This window comes from Leptidea sinapis, chromosome 1, assembly GCF_905404315.1.
Source record: "Leptidea sinapis chromosome 1, ilLepSina1.1, whole genome shotgun sequence".
Classification (NCBI taxonomy): Eukaryota; Metazoa; Arthropoda; class Insecta; order Lepidoptera; family Pieridae; genus Leptidea; species Leptidea sinapis.
Genome location: NC_066265.1, coordinates 7,050,059 through 7,074,531, shown reverse-complemented (window position 1 = coordinate 7,074,531; position 24,473 = coordinate 7,050,059). Strand labels below are relative to the sequence as shown.

At 35.5% G+C, this 24,473-nt stretch overlaps 2 protein-coding genes across 2 annotated transcripts in view; one reads left to right on the top strand and one right to left on the bottom strand.

Annotated features, from left to right (window-relative positions):
- Nucleotides 1-7,663: 7,663 nt before the first annotated feature.
- LOC126979443 (collagen alpha-1(XVIII) chain-like) overlaps nucleotides 7,664-24,473 on the bottom strand; it is a 297,501-nt gene continuing 280,691 nt past the window's right edge. Inside the window, exon 22 of the mRNA XM_050828757.1 lies at nucleotides 7,664-7,794. Within this exon, the coding sequence (XP_050684714.1) occupies nucleotides 7,664-7,794 (131 nt within the window). The remainder of the gene's footprint in view (nucleotides 7,795-24,473) is intronic.
- Nucleotides 17,349-22,970, top strand: LOC126969080 (cytochrome P450 6B2-like). Its single transcript, XM_050814415.1, has 2 exons — nucleotides 17,349-18,852; nucleotides 20,927-22,970. Exons 1-2 carry the CDS (start codon nucleotides 17,499-17,501, stop codon nucleotides 21,103-21,105), a joined length of 1,533 nt encoding a protein of 510 aa, XP_050670372.1. The 5' UTR covers nucleotides 17,349-17,498; the 3' UTR covers nucleotides 21,106-22,970.

Sequence of the window (24,473 nt, the reverse complement as noted above, 5' to 3'; positions counted from 1 at the left end):
CACAGATAGCTCACAAATTAAACTCTCATCAGTAAAACTCGCATTTATTCTTTCTTAAACAACTTGACATTCGTCTACAATATTTTCCTGGCTACTTCCACTTCCTTAAGCCTTTCATTTGTTTTGCTCTGTTGTTCTTAGTACTCTTGATCTTTTCAATACATCCCCGACCTTATCGTGGAGTTAACGCTCAGTTTACCATTTTCTAGGATCTGTTTCTATATTTGTCTTATACATTTTAACACACAATCTACTCTCATGCATCTCCTCTTGTATACATGACGAAACCACTACAACAGTTTCTTTTGAACAACTATCAATAACTCTGCTTTTGCTATACATCTCTTTCGAAAGTCACTATTTCTTAATCTGTCTTAAACATTAACTCCACATTACGCAAAGTTGTCAATATAGCCGACGTGTACTATGTCGTTTACTTGAAGATTAATTTTATGTCAACCTGTTGGTATTTTTACCTATTTTTCAGTTAAGCCTTTTTAACTATGAACTTTGTGGCACAAACTACTCAATCTTTTGAACTTTCCATTAGAGATGTAGAAATTCCCACAAATAAATTATTGATAAGTTTTGTTCAAGATCAAGCAAAAATATTAGCACGCTCGAATTTCTCTCATTCGAACACTAGGAATAATAGTATAACGCAAGCTCCATATCGCGGGAGTCACGGGTGCAGACGAAAACGTTTTTTTTTTTTTCTCCTTTATTTAAGGTCGCTTAGAACAACAAGGTTATCAGCGACCACGAACACAAATACAATAATTATATCAAACTAAAAAGATTACAAAATTTGAGGAATCGTAGAACATTACAATACATATCAGGATCACTTAATATTAGGTATCTATCACTACTTAGGTTAAACATTTGTCTTTCAGAAATATAACTAGCACATTCGAACAAAACATGTTTGACTGTAAATAGTGAGCTACATCTAAGGCAAGACTTAGGAGTGCTTTTCTTGATATAATGTACATGAGATGCATTGGTATGGCCTATTCTCAGACGTGTTAATATGTTGTTAGCAAGTCAGCTGATTTGCCCGCGTCGTTCCCCGCGACCGCTCCGTCTCGTTGTACGCATTGTCATAGCAATGTTCACGTTCATTTGTATAGCTGCGCTAAGTTTAAGTCCGTATTGACTTGTCCGTATTGTATTGAGTTGATTAAATCCAAACTTGGATGCGCTAATTGTTTGAGCACGTTGCACGGTTTGAGTAAATGTAAGTCGACGTCAGTCTGTGAAATATCTGATGTTGTTGAAGCAATGTAGTCATCGACAACAACTGCAAAGTAGTCGTCGCGTCGCCGACCTCGCTCCTTTCGACCTCACTTGCGTCTAATAATAATACGGCCGTATTATTAACAGCTGATTCTAAGGCTAAGGCGACAGTGCTATTATCGACAGCTCAGGTTTATGCGCGAGCTAAAAATGATAGTGCACGTCATAAGACAATAGTGAGGTGCTTAATTGACAGTGGTTCGCAGAATAATTTAATAGCTACAGCTTGTTGTAGAAAACTTAATTTTCTTATAATTCCTTTGACTAATTCGTTTATTAAAGGAGTTGGGTCTGTATCGCGACCGATAATAGGATACGTAAATTTAGATATCGAGTCTCGCGTGTACCCAAATCAAAAATATACTATTCATGCATTAGTGGTTGAGAGCATTACGGACCAACTACCATCGCACCATGTTAAGTGGGATAGTCATGTGGACTTCCGCTCGCTGATTTAAGCTGGAATATTCTAGGGGATATTGACATTGTGTTAGGCGCTCAACTGTTTCCGTGCATTTACTTGGGGAATAGGGTTGACCTCGAGTCACGCGCACCACCTGCATTATCCACCACATTTGGATATGTATTTATGGGTGATTTTCCGCATAATAATGATAATTTAGATTTATCTAACTCTTCGTTTACGGCATTGGCTCTTAATGACTTATTACATAAATTTTGGCAATTGGAAGAAGTTAATTCTAAACGCTTCTTCTCTCCCGAGGAAACGGAGTGTGAAAATATTTATGCCTCTACGGATTCACGTGACGATGTGGGACGTTATACTGGTTCGTTACCTTTTAGTCGAGATTCCGCAGAGTTGGCTAACTCCCGCACCAACGCGTACCGTCGGCTAATAGCGCTTGAGAGAAATCACCACTAATCATCGATGTTACGAGAAAATTATAACGCAGTGATCCAGGAGTACATTGACAATGGTTACGTGAGTCAAGTCGACGAATCCACCACATTGGACGACGCGACGGGTATTACATCCCTCACCACGCTGTTGTTCAGCCAGATAAACCGTTGCCGCGCATTGTATTGGATGCGAGTGCTAAGACTCATACAGGTTTATCTTTAAATGATGTACTTCATCTTGGTCCAAATTTACAAACAGATTTATTTCTTCTATTAATAAATTTTTGATTATTTTCTATCGCAATAAATGCTGATATTAAGCAAGTGTATTTACGCATTGGTGTACCAACTGACCAACGTAAATACCTGTGGATTTTGTTTCGATTCATTGAAAACGAACCTGTGCTGACCTTTGCTTTTAATCGCTTACCTTTCGGATTTAAGTCGAGTCCATACATAGCTATGCGCACTATGTGACAGCTAGCCTCTGATATTCCGCATTATCCCGAAGCTGCTAAAGTAGCAGAGACTAATCTATATACTGATGATCTCGTTTAGTCCGTGAATAGCGAAGACACCGCCAAGCAGATATCACACGATCTCATAAAGATCTTTAAATCGGGCGATTCTGATCATGTCAAATGGTGTAGTAATTCATCCATTATTTTAAACTGTCTTCCTGACTTGCATCGTAAGTTCCTCGACTTTCAGGCTGGGAATGATGTTTCCAAGGTTCTTGGGCTGTCTTGGGAACCTTCTCATGATAATTTCTTCTTCACTTCTGCTCAAGTCGTCAAAAAATGTACCAAGAGAAAAATATACTCTCGATAGTCGCTCGCTTGTTCGATGTTCTCAGTCTGGTCGCCCCCGTGATTTTGTATGCCAAGTTGCTAATCAAGGAGTTATAGCTGAGTTATATAGGTTGGGATGATCCCGCTCCTGACGATATCTGTAAACGTTTTTCCGTTCTCATGCAAGAGTTCCCTTTGTTGGATACTTTACGGATACCACGTCATGTGGGTATTTACGATGATTATTCCGTACGCATAGTCACCGATGCCAGTTTGGGTGGGTACGGGTGTGTGATTTATGTACACTCTACTGGTCCGTTTATGTCGAAGTCCGCTTACTTTGTGCGAATTCAAAGGTTTTACCTATTAAAGTCACAACTCTTGCACGTCTGGGGTTATGTCCCGCTGTTCTCATGTCAAAATTAGTAAAAAATGTTCGTGATAGCTACGTTTTACGAGTTCCTATTGCAGGAATTTACGCCTTTTCGGACTTCACAATAGCCTTATCTAGGATACACTCTTCTGCTCACCGCTGGTCAGTCTTTGTGAGCAAAAGAATCGCTTAATGTCAGGATAACTTGGGATCTCAACATTTTTACCACGTGGCCGGTGTTGAGAATCCAAGCAACTGTCTATCTCGTGGTATTTTACCTTCTCAGTTGGTGTCTCATGAACTGTGGTGGAACGGCCCCTCTTGGCTTCGTTGTGCTCATGAAGATTGGCCTGTCAAACAGTTTGCGAAACAGGCGAATGTTTTAACAGTGACCATGCAAGTAGAACAGCCCCTTCTATATCAACTGGCACAACGTATCTCATCTTGGAATAAATTGGTGCGCATCGTGTCTTATATACTTAAATTTGTTAAACTGAAGGGTCATTACGAACCCCGTTCTGTTCAGGGCTTGTCAGCTGCGGAACGAGCAAAGGTCCGTGCTGTGCAAGCTGTCCACTTCGCAAATGACATTAAGCTCATTAAATTGGGTAAATTGATCCCAAAGAAACTCTGAAGCTTAGGTGTCTTCTTAGATGAAGAGGGCCTATTATGCATTGGAGGTAGGCTTTCAAAGTCTGAACACCGTGTATCGGAATCAAAGGCATTTGTCCACACTGGAGTGGATTATACTGGTCCCTTACGCATCACCCTCTCTCGTCGCAGAGGCCAACACGCACAGAAGCTTATATTTTTTGTTTTGTTTGTTCGTTTGTTTGGTAACGAAGGCCGTCCATATTGAGATAGTCTCTGAGCTAACTTCTGATGCGTTTTTAGCCGCGTTCAAACGCTTTATCTCGCGTCGAGGGCCAGTACCCTGTATGTATTCGGACAACGCTACCAACTTCGTCGGTGCTAAGGCCCAACTAGATGATCTTTACAATTTATTAATAGATTCACGTTTCAATTCATCTCTTTCAAATGTTATCAACACGCCGTATAATATGGAAAATGATACACCCTCGCTTCCCTCAAAATATTAAAGATATTATAACATTAAAAACGCACCTTTATCGCGTGATTGGAAGTCAGCTTCTTACTTATGAAGAGTTACAAACTGTTCTCATTCAAATAGAATGCATTATGAACTCACGTCCTCTGAGCTTGATATCTTCCGATCCACATCCCGAAGTTATTACGCCCGCTCACTTTCTGATGTCGACTCCATTGCAGTATTTACCGGCAGCCGATCTGTCTGGTCAGTGAATTAATCTATAACAGCGCAAACAATTAATAGATAGTATGGTACAATTATTCTGGAAGAAATGGCACTTAGAGTATCTGCATACGCTGCAAGTTAGACAGAAATGGACATCTCCGGATAAGCCTGTTGAAGTTGGAACTGTCGTACTCGTAGGACAGGACAATTCGGCTCCTCTAAGTTGGACATTAGGAGTCATAACTGAGATTTATAAAGGCACGGATAATGTTGCTCGCGTTGCATTGGTGAAGACAAAGTTCGGAACCTTTAAGCGAGCTGTCACTAAATTATATCCTATTCCAACGCAATAAAAGTTAATTCTTAAAATATTAAACTTTAGTTTAAGCTTTATAACATATAAGTATTATATAATATATACCTTTGTTTCTCGCATTCAGTCATAAAGCTATAATTTGTTTAGATCATATAGGATAGTACCTAATCATTATTATTTTCACCTTGCTTTTGAAAGCTCTTGCGTTTTTCCAAAGCGGGGAGTATGGTGAAGCGTCAATGCCTTTTTTTAATATTAAATAATAATTTAGAAATAATTATTTTCATATTTATATTGGCTTATTTGTATAAAGTATAAAATTTAATTTGTTTAAAATGGTTTAATTTTTTATGTTGAATCCTCGCGCCAATACGTGTCCACGCAATGCCTATAAACGTATATCGAGGCTTAATGAGGATTGTCTCGAAACATTGCCACTAGATGGCAGTTGAGATTCCTTCTTGCTCACCGACTACCATTGTTGTTACGTCCAATACGCGCCGCTCAAATTTTAAAAATTTCTTTATGATAAAAACTAAAAGAACCCCGTGAAATAAATACTCCTGCATCTGTGCTTCAGTGGGACCCTAGAGTGCAGTGGTAATTTTTGGTGTTTCAATCACTCCACCGGTGGATTTAATAGGATCTAAGGTTCGCCGGCCGGCAGCCACTGGAAGAATCACGTGGAAGCGAGGCATCTCCCATCTCCCTGTCTGAGTGGGATCACAGCACCAGCAGCCAAGGTACGTGGGCTTATATTGCTGTGGATAATTCTATAATATCTGTGTTTTTCGAGGATTCATCATTAGGAACATATTAATATAATACTTGAGCCGCCATTACTATACCATAATATTAATTTTTTTGGTACTTAATTTGTTTTTAAGAACAATTGTAAAGGTGTAGGTTATTTGCACGCCTTATCAAAGCCCACAACGAAAGTCATAATAAATCATTGACCGAAAAGTTTCTCGCGTTCCGTTCATTTTCACATGTAACAAGAATTTTAGATTTTCGCCAATTCACAAAAACAAATGACAAATGAATTCAATATACTACATTAGGGTACCAAATAGTTCTAAAATTGAAATTCAAAAAAAGGTTTCATCAGCAATGTTTCTTACTGGCCTCGTCTAAACATTTTCAGTGTTAACCACGTATCTAGACTTTGGTAAACATATTTTATTGAGCATATACTTTAAACCCAAATAATACAAATTATTTGTATGTTTATAAATTTTTAATAATCCCAGTAATGGCATGATCCTATGACCTATATATAGCCTGAGGTCGAAGTATTTCCATAATTATTTTTGTATAATAAATACAAAACGTGGTTAGGGTACGAGGGTAACGAGCATATCGAGAAGTAAGAAAGAAGAAAAATCATGCTGTGCAACAATTTCATGTACGTGGCCACGTATTTACGAGTACCGATTCGTAATAGAACAAATCGGTCCCACCATAGACTCTCGAAGATTGTGAAAATAAAGTAAGTAAAATGAATGACTTCTTTAAGGATTATGAATTGTGTATTATGTGGCTAATCCCGATTATGGCTTCTTTAGTCAAAGAATCATGGAAGACACTCAAACAAATTTTTCCTTAACGTGGGATTGACCCAGACAACACTAGCGGCGAAGATTCGATCGAATCCCGGACCGTGCGGGATAACTTTTGGCACAAATAAAAATTTGGATTATATATTCCCAAAAGTGGGGGCCAATTCGTTAATAAAATTGCTTAAAAAACTCTTGTTGCGTGTAATCACTAACCTCGTTATGAGTCGAACTGGATAGTTATTTCAATCACCCCGTGATTTCGACATTTCGAACCATTTAAAAACATCGCAAATTTTAAAGATCCACGACACATGGTTGTAAAATATCGCGTTATTAGTTATAATGCTGTTTAAAAGATATTTAATAACAAATCACGTTACTTTAACACGAATTATATGTCTTATTTTATGAATAGTCACGTCGCATATTTATTACATATCGTTTGGTTGCAGTTGTAAAATTTATTATTAATTTTACTAAACTTTTAAGCCTTGAGAGAAAATGAGAGAAGAGAAAATGTTCCGGAGAGCCTTCTCACCTTATTACTGTCGCCGAATTTCTTTGCACCGAACAGCACAAACATAATTGCCACCCTCACCTAATGAATATTTATTGCATTTTTATTCCACAGTGCAGTTTTAAATGAACTTTTTGCCATGAAATACCAAACATTGGAGCAATTTTTCTTTCTTGGATATGATATGAGTTGGGCGTATAAATGATGATTACAAATTGAAGCAGAATAGTCAAATTCTAAGTAGAGATATTTAGTGAGTATTGTTTATAATGTGGATGAAGATTATTTTTTGTTATTTGGTTGAATTCTCGTGACTACTGAATGTCACTGCTTGTGGCGGTAATATGGGGCGGGTCGTCCTCTTGCTTAAAATATGGTCGAGGGAGTCGCTGGCCCATGCGTCATGATCATGAACGGGCGTTACCTGTGGTGGCAGGATGATCCTGTTACCAGAAACTCTGCTTCAGATACTAAAAATTAAAGATATTTTTTTTTTGATAATCGCTAATAAAATGCTCGCAAAATACCATTAGTCATTTACGGTTTGTGTGGATGATGCAACAATTGTACTCAATAACTTCTATTTTTTGTTTTGTGATCAAGCCAATCAGGGATGACTTGATCGTCGATAATTGTTAATAACTCCATGTGAGGCCGAATTTGCGCCTTTATATAGTTTTAGTATTCTTAAAACTTACTCTTAACATCTCTTCCGTCGTGTAATAGACTGCAGCGCCAGGTACTGTTTTTGTAGGTGTCGCCTCATCAGCATGATGATTTCGAGTTTCTTGAAACAGTGCTTAAATGAAAAGTCGTTACATTATTTCGTCAGCTAGAGTATTTCATGCAGCAAAAAACTAATATTCCAGACAATAACGTTCCCTCAATTAGCGGTAGGTACATGGAGTGTTATGCAGTTCACATAAAGTTTGTAAAAAAATGTTATCATAAAATATTGTAGTCATAATATAATATATTAAATAGTACACACAACTTTGGCGCGTCTAGTTTACGTTAGTTATTTTCATAGCATTATTTCCTTCGGTATATCTACTGCTATGGGGTACTGCAACCGATATCAATACCACTTTTGTACTGCAGAAGAGTTTAGTCACGCAATTTGTAACTAAGGTTCTAAAGAATCTTTACGAGAAAATTATAAAGAAATACATATTTTAATTGTAGAATATCAATACATTCTTGATAATGTTATGTATATGTATTTACTTAAGCAAATTAGCGATGTCACTAGAATACCAAAACAATTGTGTTACACCACAGACTCGGAATGGAGCGACCGCCCTCAGGCTATAAAATAATAAGTTTTATTCTACGATATTTAATTATAACTATATTTTTTATGAAATAAAAGTACCACCCAGGTAGTTTTTTAATTTCAATAACAGATTTTTCATTCAAATATTTTAAATGAAATAAAATTTTGAATTTAAGTAGAGTCAACGTGGTAGAATTTTTTTATGAGAAGAAGCAACAAGACGTTTCCTTATGTTAGGTGATACGCTCTGCCCAGTAAAATATACCTAATCTTGAGACATAAGAAGTCTCATTAGCCCAGTAATTTCACTAGCTATGGCGCAGTTCAAACCTAAACATATAAATGCTTGCACATTACTGCTTGACCAATAGAAAGAAACCTCCACTTGGTAAAAACGGCAAAGCTAACGGGACAACGAGCTACATTGAGGGCTATGGTCAGAGTTTCCCTGCGAGATCAAATCAAAAATGAGGAGATCCGTAGGAGAACCAAAGTCACTGACATAGCCCAGATGATGGCGACACTGAAGACAGATGACAGTCCTCGAATGTTGACCACGTACCGGAAGACGCAGTGTTAGTAGGCCCCCCCACCAGATGGACCGACGATCTGGTCAAGATCGCCAGAATACGTTGGATGCAGCGCAGGACCGGTCGTCGTGTTGATCTTTGGGGGAGGACTTTGTCCCTGTGAATAACACAATGGTAGAAGTTAATCAATTATCATCAATTAGTATGCCCTGTCACCCACGCTTATCCGCTAATCACTGACTTAAAATAAATAACAATATTTTTAATTTAATAAATAACAATGGACATAGCTATCAAAACGAATTCCCACATTTAAAGATTATGTTAAATATTTAAACAGTAAATATATTATTATTCGGCTTGCTACTTATCATTTTGTATTACTACAGTTTTTAATCTGTACTGTTAATATTTTTTAGTATCTAAAAAATATAATTTAAGTACTTAAATGCAGGTAAAGACTCGATGCATTTTGAAGTCAACATTTCTTTATAATTTTGAGATTTTTTGCTTAGGATATAAGGGAAAAGGCGATTTTTATGCTTTAGCAAAGGATCCCGGAAAATATTCAAAACAATTGAATTATGAAATTCAAAAGAATTGTTCAAAAGCGTTTGTGTGGTAACGGTTACTATAACATAAATGACTTTCTTAATGATATCTCAGGTTGGGAATTGAGCGACCGCAGTCAGGCTTTATAGTACGATATTACATTGTATCCCCCTTTTTATATGAAAAATAAAGAAGCCCGTTGAGTTTCTTGCGCCTCTTCTTCTTCAGAGGCATAGTTTTTCGAATGGGAGGGGCTTTTGACTTTCAATAAGTGATATCATATACGATTTCGAATGAAAATATTTGAATTTGAATTGATATTGAAATGAATGTATTACATTATCAACGGTCCTTGATTCGTGTGCAAATAAATATTCAAGTAAATCAGAACTCTTGGTCGTGTACAAGACTACGTTGATAAATTCCTTCACACATAGCAGGCCAAGATAATACCTACAAAGCGGATAATCTTTTTTCTGGAAAAAACAAACCTGTTTCAATGACTAGTGGGATTAACCATCATGGTAGATAAACCAGTCTGCTTGTGACTAACATAACAAGAATTATATTGCTATACTAATAGGGCCTAGTAGTATAGCAATATATAATGGATGTTGTCTTGTCAACAAAAAAATAATATTATTTAATTAGATTAAGGATTTGTTTCCGCTGCGCTCCTATCAGATACCGCAGGCGTAGTCTTTTTTTTTTTTTTTTTATGGAATAGGAGGACAAACGAGCGTACGGGTCACCTGGTGTTAAGTGATCACCGCCGCCCACACTCTCCTGCAACACCAGAGGAATCACAAGAGCGTTGCCGGCCTTTAAGGAAGGTTTACGCGCTTTTCTTGAAGGTACCCATGTCGTATCGTCCCGGAAACACCGCACAAGGAAGCTCATTCCACAGCTTCGTGGTACGAGGAAGAAAGCTCCTTGAAAACCGCACTGTGGAGGACCGCCACACATTCAGATGGTGGGGATGATATCGTAACTTGTGGCGTGTCGTGCGAAGGTGAAATTCGGCGGCAGGAATCAGGTTGAACAGCTCTTCGGAACACTCCCCGTGATAAATGCGGTAGAAGACACACAATGAAGCGACGTCTCTACGCAACGCCAAGTGATCCAGCCGTTCACAGAGTACTGGGTCCCCGACAATTCGAGCTGCTCTGCGTTGCACGCGGTCAAATGGATCGAGCTGATACTGGGGTGCGCCAGACCAGAGATGACAGCAATACTCCATGTGAGGCCGGACCTGCGCTTTGTAGAGCGCTAGAATGTGGGCCGGCTTGAAGTATTGCCGTGCTCTATTTATGACGCCCAGTTTCTTTGAAGCCAGTTTGGCTTTGCCCTCCAGATGGCCACGGAATTGGCAATTGCTCGAGATTTCGAGACCCAGTATTCCGATACTAGGCGAGGCTTTAAGGGAAGTGTTCTCGAAGAGCGGTGATACGGCAAATGGGGTTTTTTTAGTGGTAAACGCGCTAACTTGAGTCTTCTGGGGGTTAAATTGGACAAGGTTCAACTTACCCCATTCCGCGACCTTCTCGAGAGAGGACTCGATAGAAGACACAAGTTTCACCCGGCACTGGTCGACGTTTTCCCGAGAGAGACCTGCATGGCCCGTGTATACGGCATCACCAGTGCTGTCGTCTGCATAGCAATGCATGTTGGCGGTGTCCAACATATCATTGATATGCAGAAGAAACAGCGTGGGAGATAGCACACAGCCTTGGGGCACTCCAGCGTTCGGATAACTAATACTTCGCCGTTTTGCGGAGTTGAACTTTGTAAAAGTAATACTACAAGAAATCACACATCATCAGTAAGTATATGTATTTGATTAATTTCAATGTAAAATAACACGAAGTGTTTGTTACAAAATTTGAGAGATGCCATTGAGTGTCAAGATGCCAGTCACACATTCGTTTAAAAGTTTCCGTAATAAAAAGGCTATTGTTATTAGGTAGTGCGGTATCATGGTGGAGCGCAGCGGAGACCTATTCTTAATCTAAGATGTTTACATTAATATGACAACGAATGTCAACGACATTACATTATGCCGCAAGGAAACAAAATTGAAAAAAAAAAAAACTTGAATCCAAACTTATCACCAACTACCTTTTCGGACAAGTGCTTATGTCGAAAATTAAAAAAAAATGCGATTGCTAAACTATACAAAGACCAACAACCACATGTAAATAAATAAATCGACCAATAAATCCAATCTATTGGATCAGATCGCGCACCCACACAATATTATCATGATCCGTCCAGCCTTTTAAAAGTACCTAAACAGTGACACTTACATGGATAGAAGAATAATTATAATATATCATCTAAATATCCTACTACCATCTTGGATGATCATCGTCATCATCAGCCGGAAGACGTCCACGGCTAGACAAAGGCCTCCCCCAAAGAAGCCCTCGTCCATCGTATTCCAGCGATCTTGACCAGATTGTCGGTCCATTTAGTCTGGTGGCCTACCAGCACTACGTCTTCCAGTACCGATCCGTGGTCGCCTTTGAAGAACTTTACTGCCCCAACGGCCATCTGTCCGAACTATGTGCCCTGCCCACTGCAAGTTCAATTTCGCAATCATTTGGGCTATGTCAGTGACTTTGGTTCTCCTACGGATCTCCTCATTTCTGATTCTATCTCGCATGGAAATGCCAAGCATAGCCCCCTTGCCTTGGAGCAACCTTGAGGTTTCTCATAAGGCGAACACGTCTTCGTACCGTAAGTCATCATACATACGGATATATTTATACGCAAAAAAATCCTATAGCGTATACATTAAAAGAAAATTCCAAAAATAATATGGCTTGTAAAATTTCTAGTAAAGTCGCGAATAATATATTATGCTTACCATTTCGATCTCTATTTTTGTCTTTAAGTTCTTTCAATTCTCTCAATGCTTTTATCTCATCTAGTGCGCTTTTGTGTGCTGTATCCAAGCAGCATAGTAGAAATTCGTTAAATTAATTAAAACATGAAGTACATTATAGCTTATCAAGGTATACTTTATTTTCTATTCGTTAAACCTCATGCAACGTGCGATGAACTCGTTGCGACGTTTAATAATACTGAATTTAATCATAATGATAAAATAATTTTATGTTTAGGCGAACAGGATAGTAATCCTTACAAAATTATAATGGAACTTGGTTTTTTCTTAAAGCGTCATAATAAAGCAACAGTTATTGTAACCAGTGTACTGCAAAATTACTACATTAATGAAAGAAAACTGAATAATTTATTGGAACTGACTTGTAAAAATTATAAAAATTGTACATACTTGACTTTAGCAAAATCGTACCCTGGCAAGAAACACTTCATTCATGATTTTTGTTATAGAATAAATAAGCTTATCGACTCAATGTATTATAGGCAAAAATATTTAGTACCCGGTAGTAAAATTATCATGGCTCGTAGTGCGAAAGGCAGTCAACATCAAGCTCAAATATCGCAGTCTGCCAAAACTATCACCAATAGTAAAATAATAAAAGGTACTATACCATATTATTTCAAACTAAAAAGTAAGGAACAAAATAAGGACCTCAAAAGCGATTCATTTTTTCGAGTCCAAATTTTATCTTAATATAATGCATCAGAATATAGCAAGCGTTTTAAGTAAAAAAGATCTACTAAACATAGCTCTAACTGAACTTTTTGAAAATGGAAAAGTAGTAGATGTTATATGTCTATCCGAAACATTCGTGAATGCAGAAAACAGATCTAATATTAAGTTGAATGGATATACAATGGTATCTGCTTTTTGTAGACTTAAGCAAAAGCGTGGTGGGGTCTGCATTCTAGTCAGAGACTATATTGAGGCTGTAAAATTTGATGTCATGGATGAGCTATGTGTAGAATATTCTTTCGAATGTTGTGGTTTAAGAATACCAAAGCACAAATTAATTGTAATATGTCTATACAGGACGCCGAATTCGAACGTTGCTGAATTTTTGAATAAGCTTGATTTACTTTTACACAAATTAAGATATTGGGAGACCAGTAATATTGTGATTGTTGGTGATTTTAATATCGACACTCTAAAAAATACTAAAACGAATCTGGAGTTTACAAATTTATTGCGAAATTATAATTTTTTTAAACATATTAATGAACCTACTCGGCAAAAATCCTGTATTGACCTCTTTGTTAGTAATATAGAAAATGCCACAGGGGAGATTCGTCAGTTAGGCCTATCGGATCATGACACAGCACAATTCTTAGTAGTACCGACAAAAATAAATAATTCAACACCGTCGTATAAGTTAATTTTCAAAAGAGATTTATGTAATCAAAACATAAACAAATTTAAGGACTGTATAAAAAGTCTTAACTGGATAGACGTGTATGATGCCCAGAAATTGGACGAATCTTTTGATGAATTTTACAATACATTAATCATATTTTATAAATTATGTTTTCCTCTTCTTAAGTATAAAATTAATGTTTCAAATTCAAAAATAAAATGGTTGTCCAGAGGTATAAAAAAATCATGTGCAACAAAAAGAAAATTAAGGTATCAATATTATAAGAATAAAATACCTGCCAACAATAACAAATTTAATAATTATTCAAAGATTCTCAACAAGTGTATAGACCTAGCTCAGAGAAGTAGTAACAACAAATATATACTTTACTCGAAAAATAAATGCAAAGCGTCGTGGAATGTGATTAAAAATAAAACTAACTCTAATGTAGGAAGTATCGATGAAATTAAATATGAAAATAAAATTATAAATAATCCAACTCAGATTGCTACTATTTTTAATAATTATTTTATAAATACAGTCACACAAAGTCAAAGTCAAAATGTAAAAAATAAAAAACCTACATATAAATTAAAACATAACAATTCAAATATTTTCTTAATGCCAACTGATGAATTGGAGATAATAACCGTTGTTAAGTCACTTAATAATTCAAATTCCACGGGCTGCGATGAAATAGCAACAAAGGTAATAAAGGAATGTGCAAAGGAACTAGCTCCAGTCCTAGCCTACTTAATAAATCTATCTTTTGAAGAAGGTACTTTCCCATCAAATTTAAAAAAGGCAAAAGTAACACCTTTACTCAAAGCGGGTGATAAAAAGGATATTAACAACTATCGACCAATCACACTTATTCCTGTTATCTCAAAAATTTTTGAAAAGATACTGCACAAGCGATTAACATCTTTTTTAACTAAACATAATATCATTTTGGAGGAACAAAATGGTTTCCAAAAAGGAAAATCAACAACTTTAGCGTGTTTTTCGCTAATAAAAGAAATATCGGAATGCATGGATACAAAAATTCCAGTAACATCAGTATTTTTTGATATGAGCAAAGCTTTTGACAATGTTTGTCATGAAAAACTATTAGATAAATGCGCTCAATATGGTATTCGAGGTCTAGCAAATGACTGGCTTAAAAGTTATCTTTCAAACCGTACTCAATACGTTGAGATTGCTAAATTAAATAATAAACAAGAAGTAATACCTTATCGATCAGAACTTAGACTTAAAACAAAAGGTGTACCACAAGGAAGTATATTGGGTCCACTTCTATTCATAATCTACATAAACGACTTACCTAGCATTACTACTAATAACTGTACTCTTTTTGCTGATGACATCTCTATTGTAATTAAATGTAACAATGAATTGACATATGATATAGAAATTAATAAAACAATAAAGGACACAATTGAATGGCTTACTGAAAATAACCTGACTGTAAATATAAAAAAAACAATGTATATAATTAATTTTATGTAGTCGTAGTATTGTAAATATAGTTATAATATTTGTTTTGATTAAATAATATACAACCTGTCCATATAACATATGTATATGCAGTATTATAATAAGAATGGGAAAGGAAAAGATATTAATGTTAATTATCATAATGAGAATATTAAAGAAGCACAACTTGTCAATTTTCTTGGTATTTCTTTAGACAGCAACTTGTCCTTCAAGTCACATGTTGACAAAATTAGCAAAAAAATTAACCAACATGTATTTGTCCTCAAACGCGTATCAAAAACAATAGGTGAAAAAACAGCGCTAATGGCATATCATGCATTCGTGGTTTCAGCTTTAAGATATGGATTGGTCATATGGGGCAACTCGGTGAGCATAGGGCATTTATTTATTGGACAGAAGAAGTGTATTAGGGCGGTTTGTGGAGCCAGCCCCCTAGATTCTTGTCGACCGCTATTTACAAAATTGAAAATTCTATCGCTGCCATGCCTATACATTTATGAAATAAGCCTATTTGTTCAAAAACATATGTGTGATTTCTATACAAAAAAAAGCCAGAAGGTTTTAAATACAAGGTATCCAAATAAACTCATAATGCCCTTCTGTAGAACTGCATCTTTAAGTAGAAATTGTTTCAGCATGTCTGTGAAAATATATAATAAATTGCCCAATGAATTGAAAGATTTACCGTTTAAAGTTTTTAAAAGAAGACTGCATGAGTGGTTAACAAATAAGTGCTTCAATAGTTTAAATGAATTTTTCAATACAAAATGAATTAGTCTATTTGATAATAAAATATGTAAATTAATATACTTTTATGACATTGAATTTGTTAATATTATACATAGGTACTAAATGAATTATTAAGTTATTTACGTCTCATATTATAATATTATATAAGTATTAAAATTTCATTTTATAAATATTATTGATATCATTGTGAAATCCGACATGTTTCAATAAAACAGTACGATTAGTGTTTAGACAATTTTGTAACATATTTTGCATGTCAATTGACGAAACATATTGGATTATCCATTATATTGTTAACACCCTAAGTACAATGTTTCCTGCAAATAAATTTCATTTCATTTCATTTCATTTACTTATAATAAGACACACAGTCATAATTCAAATCCCTTTTTGTTAAACACCTGTGGTCAGTTTAGATTTAAAAAGTTATAAAGCAGTCTTACCTGGTCTTCCAAAGAATTTTGGGCTCCCATGTACGGGCGGGCCAGGTGGTCCGGGCACATACTGCAGGACATCAGACTTGTGCGAGACATCAGGAAGACCGGGAGGACCCTGGATACCTTGAGGGCCTGGTGCACCATCTCTTCCAGGATCACCTTTGTCTTCTTTAAACTACTACAATATATTTAAAAAGTATAGTATATTTTTTTGGATATAAGTGACATAACAAAATATTCCAGCTCATTCTAAGCGACATCATCTGTCCGTTACTGAGATAATAGTCATCTAGAATGTGATGTATAATCCCTGAGTGATAGTCTACAGGAACAGGCCATCATCTTAATGACGTCACTTACACAATACGTCAGTCAAAAGACGTACTGTTCTGCTTGGATACTGATGATTTCTTGCTGATGTCTCTCGGAGATTATTTTTTATTTTCTACGGGAAAGGGGGACAAACGAGCGTACGGGTCACCTGGGATTAAGTGATCACTGCCGCCCACATTCTTTTGCAACACCAGAGGAATCACAGGAGCGTTACATTCCTATTCACGCACGGGGATTGTATCACATAACGAAGTTGATGCAGTATATTAGGATACACCATCACCATATGAATATATGAAATATAAATAACGTAATTAATAATTACTACAAATTTTGATATGACGCTCTAGCCATATAACCAGTTAATACGAGTATAAACAAACCAAGCGTTGTCAAATTATAATATTTTAGCGATAATTGTCAAAGAAGCCATAATTGGCTTAGAGTTGTGTGTTTATCGATTTAAGCCTGCCTTTAGAGAGTGGGATCGATTGTCTGCTTATTCTTATAGCAATTATACGGATTGTATAAATATTTAAATAATAGACAGCAACGGACAACGCAATGAAAAATATAGTATTGAATAATATATAATTAAAAACGTACAATATTAGCATACAATAACAGCGTACAAGCAACAATCCTGTTTCAAATGCTTTCCTCTATATATAGCTGTGATAATATTATAGTCGACCGACGCGGACGTTCGAGTCTGTTGATTTCAATTCATTCACCAGTGAACGGTAAAGTAGTCCGCCTGTTTGACGAACGTTGTCACGAACTGTGTGTGTCATTATATCAACCGGCAACATACGACAAAATAAATATTTTATATGAATATTAAGGCATTTTGAGAATAAATAGTGATGTTTTTCGTGATAATATTATGTATTTTAGTGTTCATATATGTATACAGCTCTTGGACTTTTGATTACTGGAAGAAAAAAGGCATTAAACATGATCCACCTGCACCGTTTTTTGGCACAAATAGTAAACAATTTCTGCAAAAGGCAAGTATGTCGATGATGGCTGAGGAGATGTATTATAAATACCCAAAAGAGAGAGTGGTGGGTTTCTTCAGAGGCAGGAAACCAGAGCTTGTCATTCGTGATCCAGAAATTGCGAAGCGAATTCTGGTAACCGATTTTAATAATTTTTATAGCCGAGGTTTTGTGCCGCATAAGACGAATATAGAGCCTTTATTGAAGAACATATTCTTTGCCGATGGAGACTTGTGGAAACTCTTAAGACATAGATTCTCACTAGTATTTAGCACGGGAAAGATTAAAGCGATGTTTTCAATCATAACAGAGAGAGCGGAAAAACTGCAAACATTAGCTGAAAAAGTGTCGGAATATGATTCTTATGATGCACGTGAATTAATGGCAAGATACACGACGGACTTTATAGGTGCGTGTGGATTTGGTCTTAATATAGATACTTTGAACGATGAAACGTCGGAATTCAGGAAGTTAGGGAAAAGAATATTCGTTCGTACCCCAGCTGATGCAACACGGGGTGCTTTAAAATTGATATTTCCAGAGCTGTGTAAGAATCTGCATTTTCTGTCTTCAGAATTAGAGAAATCGATGAATTATTTAGTTCATACTGTTTTGAAGCAAAGAAATTACGAGACATCAGGTAAGAATGATTTCATCGATTTAATGCTGGAACTAAAACAAAAAGGAAACATGGTTGGAGAATCCATTGAGGAGAAAAATCCTGATGGCTCACCCAAAACCATAGAGTTGGAACTTAGCTTTGATTTAATGATTGCTCAGGTATTTGTCTTTTTTGGTGCTGGATTCGAAACATCATCAACTTCTTCGAGTCATACCCTACATCAGCTAGCTTACCATCCAGAGATCCAAAGGAAGGTTCAAGAAGAAATTGATAGAGTTTTGATTAAGTATGATAACAAAATTACCTATGACGCAGTGAATGAAATGAATTATTTGGAGAAAACTTTCTACGAATCGCTAAGGATGTATCCGCCAGTTGCTTTTCTAATGAGGGAATCGGCGAAAAAATATACGTTCCCGGAGCTTGACTTGACTATCGATGAAAACATGAAAGTTATAATTCCCATAAAAGCTATATTCAACGACGAAACCTACTTTGAAGAGCCAAACAGATTTAATCCAGACAGATTCCAATCACTGAAGGATATGAAGAACCATATCTTCATTCCCTTTGGAGATGGACCACGAGCTTGTGTTGGTAAGTCTGGTATTAGTTTTTCTTTTATATTTCAGTCGTTTATATCCTACGAAATAAGTCATTACGTTAAGTCTAAGTTAGAAATAAAATATTTAACTCTACACAATTATTTTAAATTTTTCCAATTTTCTTCTCTTTACTTACTTTGAAATACACGTTTTTAGATATTTTTTAGCTTTTGTCACAATTTTTCCTTGCGAATTTATTTTGTTATTGCTTGTTGAAAGTACGAAGTCCAAAGTTTTGATTCTCAATTTGAAGCCAAAATTGCAACCCACGCCTCTTTCTGCTGATATTTGTGAAGAATCATTACTACCGTTTTATTTCATTAATCATTTATAATATTTCCACCCAAAATTGCAAAAATACTTATAGAAAAACGTACCTAATTTCAAAATAATATTCTAGTGAAAATTCAATCTGCAACAGATACTATCTCCAGATATTTGCAGATATTATTTATACTTACTTACTTTTTATGGAAAAGGAGGACGAACAACCGTACGGGTCACCTGGTGTTAAGTAATCAGGAGCGTTGCAAGTCTTTAAGGAAGGTTTATGTTAATTCGAGTACAACTTACATTACAGACTATATTTTAATTACAAATTATATTGTGTACCTTAAATTCTGTATGATAGCATAGTTAGACATAGGACCAGATTGCCACGATAACAACATAAATCAGATACTGATCTATATTATACATAATATAATAAAATCACAGGCATGTAAACACTAAATCTTACGGAGAGCTTGCCCCATTACAAACTTGAAAATCGCATACAAATCGATTCAGATCTGAGATTAGTGTTTACAAAACAGACAGAAATTAGAAACAATTACTATTTCGTAGCCTCGCTTATTGCCTTGCTTACATAAGTACAATGTGTATCAATTATTCATGTAAATAATATTTAATATAAAGATTAATAAAATACTTTAAATAAGAACTAACAAAGGTTTGAAATGCATGCTAATGATTTGTGAAATTAACGTGAATCATACTTTATTTTTCTTGATACAATATTATAATGCTACTTGCAATTAAACAATACATTATTAAAATCTTATTTCATCGTTCTTTGAAAAACGCATCCGGTTTTCAAATCGTAACGTAGTTATTATCAATGCTTCGTTTATTCTCAGTCAAGCTTGTTTTTAGTCATAATCATAACATACCTTCAAAGTATATTTCAAATAACTTCTGAATATTTATTCAAAACAAAACAATGCCTAAAACTACTAAAATGCAAATAATTATATTTACAATAATTGCAAGACTGAGTTGCATCATATTAGCTGTTATAGTTAAGGTTTAAGTACAGTAACAATAACGCTGACTTTAACATTGACTGCGGAATGTGTTGCACCATCGTATACCTGGCCTAGTTAAAGTTAAGAAGTGAAATATCAAGTCGATATCGAATATTTATTTGAAACTTTTGACAGGTAGCGACGGTTACGTATATTGCAGATGTATATAGGTGGTAACCTCACCACTTTTTTATTTTTTATTTTATGGAAAATGGAGGACAAACTAAAGTACTGGTCACCTGATGTTAAGTGATCACCGCCGCCCACTCTCTTGCAATACCAGAGGAATTGCCTTTATGGACAGTGTACGCGCTTTTTTTGAAGGTACCCATGTCGAATCGTCCTGGAAACACCGCACAAGGATGATAAATTTCCATTCAACTAACTTTCCATCAAGTGAGCCTTTTTCCCGTTTGCCCCCTTTTTATATTATAAAAAAATAATGTGCGAATATTTTCTTGAGTTGACATTACCACACTACCGCCACACAATTTTAATTTAATTTAAGTAAAAACAAATGACGTTCACACAAACTAAAATGCCTAAAACCTACTCTTGGAGTATTCAATTTCTAAAAACCATATTTGTTTTAAATACAAATTGTATTTACATGTTTCCAGTCCATCAAATTTCAGTATGGCCCGCATATAAACAAACTGCATTTTATATCAGAAGAATTAAAAAATGTATAAAAATTTCAAGGACTCTTACTTACTATTTAGCGATAGTTTATAAATTTGGCATTTTTATCATTCGCAGGTGCAAGACTAGGTCTGATGCAATCGATGGCTGGGATCGCGGCAATATTACACAGGTTTGATGTTGAACCTTCTTCGGAAACCATTCGAAATCCCAAACCGGATCCAACTGGAATTGTGTCGGAGAATTTCGCGGGTGGACTGCCTCTTAAGTTTAGAAAACGAAAGTGCGCTATGTAATTTATTGTTAACAACTCAAACCAAAATTCGATGGGGCTGTCAAGTAATTTGAAAACTGACAGATAGATGGACCGACTTACAGAAGAGTGTTAGTTAGTAATCTGCGGGTACGTTAGCCATGGAAGTAATATTTTTTATCTTTAATAAAAGTTTTTCAAAAGTTTATCCACAATTTGTGTCTTGTCCGGCTCGCATTTCACCAGTTTTTCTATTGAGATAGATAGATACAGACTTACGGCCGTTTTCAATAACGTTTCTCTAGTTACGGATACATTGCTATCACCGTTTAATGACAAGATCTTATCAATCCATAGTTATGTCCAATGTAGTTATATTATTAGTTATAGTCCAATGCTATCTGTCGATAGGTTATTGAAATGTAAGTAAGCGTAAAAGGATAGATTCATCTACCTCTAGTAAGTTAAATTAAGGAAAGATAGGTTATTGAAAACGGCCGTAAGAGAGACTTCTAACTGTACAGAGATACAGGTAGAAGAGTCTGTAAATCTGTGGTAAATACAGATTTAACATACACTTAACACATACTAGCGTATAGATCAATAGAGCAGGCGAGAGAGAAGAATATATCGGAAGAAGATACAGCAAGATAGAAAATGAAAGCGTATTTATAGTTTTTTGTAACCGATTATGATTGATAAGCTGTAAAAGTCAGCCACGCTTGGGATTAGCTCGTTATCATTCTGAATAGTAACCAACTAGCTAACGCACACACTGACAATTATAATTGGTCACGTATTATTGGGCTGTCAGATCGTCTATACGCTGATAAATTATTCTAAGTATATTATGGTTAATAATAAGCTAGCTATATTTGCATTTGATTTTTTTTAAGTTGAGTAAGGGTGTTGGATTAGTGTTAACCAATGACGTTCTATACAAATACAAGGACATAATATTATCATTCGCAGTCTGATAGCGCAACGGCAAAAGTACCTATGCTTACTTTACATTGCTGCTTATTTAATATTCCTGCTTATTTTATAAGAAATTTTTAAGCAACTGAAGTAATTTGCGGCAATGTATAGGATATATATCAGTCGAAGCTCATTATGGTGTATTTTTGTAGCATGTTCCATATTTCGGCTTTTTTTTTATACGGCGTTATCTGTTAATATGTATAAAGCGTCATCGTTCGTGTTAATACATAAAGTATCTTTTAAATTTATCAGTCCGTTTGCTAGTGTGTCAAAATGTTGACCAATATTTACTGTTGTAATAACCACATTAATATTCTTGAAGTGAAAACTTCTTAAGGCGCGCTTAGAACTTTATTTTTTGCATATTTAATGAGAATGACCTGTCACGCTCAGCCATGTAACGCTCATTCGGTTAAAGTCACCTGGAGCTGAATAAGGGACACTCGCTCAGTAAACATGTATTTCGTGTTGTCAACCTCGCCTTTTTGAAGTTTTCATTTCATCAGTACGTTGACAAGACGTAGTCGATGGAAATGGCTGGTATTATGATAAACAATTACAATTTTCTTAAGAACTTTAAAGAATCAAAAATGCGTATAAATTTTCCTACCATGCAGGTTTAGGACTTTACCGTATTCGAAATTTAATAATTCAATCACGTTCAGTATGACATAATAATATATATAGTTATCTGAAATGTCATATTGAACCAAAATATCCGACTGTTATATAAAAAATGTATTTGATAAAACAAAAGTAGAAGTAGAGGTCAAAAGAGCATCAGAGCTTGTAACTGTATTATGAATAATAACAACTCACTGATAAGATTGTTGTAATTAAGTAATCGCAAAGTATCTTAAAGTTTTATGCTGTATTTAAAGAAACACACTTATTTTTCAATGACTTTGATTAAATTTATGCAAACAATTTGTATTATTTCATTTTAATATTCTATTAACATATTTTTTGCTATCATAAGTTTTATAATATTACGTAAAACTAAGTATTTGACGTAGATAAATAATTTTCGACGAGAAATCTTCAAACAATGCTGATCTTTCCGGTGAGTTCATGAGACTAATGGAATGTGGTAAACTGCCAGTAAATTTCACCAGTTTCTTCTGGTGAAATTTGATGACGGCTTATGTAATTTTTAGTTTTATTTTGAAATTTTGAATTGTATTACTAAGTTGATGTGGAGGTGGCAAATCATTCCAGCACTTGGTGGCTTGATACCTAAAACTTCCCCGAAACGCAGCAGTCCTATTAGTATTCCTAGCCACCGTGGCTAGGAATAGCTAATATACGAAAAGCAGACCTCGTATCCATATTGAAAGCATTATTCTGTCCAAGCCATTCTAACTTTTGATATAAGTATGCTGGTGTTTTCAAAGCAATTACGCCAAAAAGTTACACAGCAAGGTGCAAATGCCTTCTTCCGTTCATTTTGAGTACTTTTGCCTCTTTGAGGTATGGTGTAACGTGACTACGGGGAGGTATATTCCAACATAATCTAGCGCACGCATTCTGCACTCGCTGTATGGCGTTTTTGGTTTTGCTAAGTAGTCGTGAGCCATAAACGGTGTCCATATAATTAAACTTAGAAAGGACGAGAGTATCACATAGACGTATGCGTGTTTGTATGTTTAAGGATTGTCTTAATTTATATAACACCTTAAGACGATAAAAGCAATTTGAAATTGTCAGGCTTATATTTTTCGAATCTTTTGAAAATCTTTGAAAATTTTTTGCTTCATGCACACGTTCAATTTTATTATTATTAATTTTTATCTTAAGAGATGTATCGCTCAATTGTGTTTAAGCCATTCTGTGTACCGAAAATCATATATTTTGTCTTAACTGGATTGAGAATTAATGAGTTTTTCTCTGACCAATTGTAAATATCGTTCAAGTCTGAATTTATTAAATTTATTGCGCTAACTATGTCGTGAGCATTGAAAGCTAAAAATATAGTTGAATGCAATCTGCATATATTTGATACTAACAATGCTTTGTATTTTGCAATATGTCCGCACTATACAAAATAAATAAAAAAGGGCCTAATATGGAACCCTGTGGAACTGCTCTTTTCATGTTACTACAATTGGAATAGCAATCTCTACCATCTTCTTATGTGATTGCGACTCTCTGAGTTCTATGACTGAGGTAACTATGAAACTATTGTATAGTATTTTCATTAAGTCCATAGTAGGCAAATTTTTATAGCAAGAGATTTAAATTTAAGGTGTCAAAAGCACGAGAATAATCAAGCAATACTAAAATTGTTACTTTACCCACATCCTGAGCTGTCAGAATGTTGTCCACTACATCAAAGAGGGCGGTCATGGTACCTCTTTTCTTTCTGAATCCGGATTGAGGTTCTGGTAAAATTTTATAGGTTTCTAAATAATTTATTAATTCCTTATATAC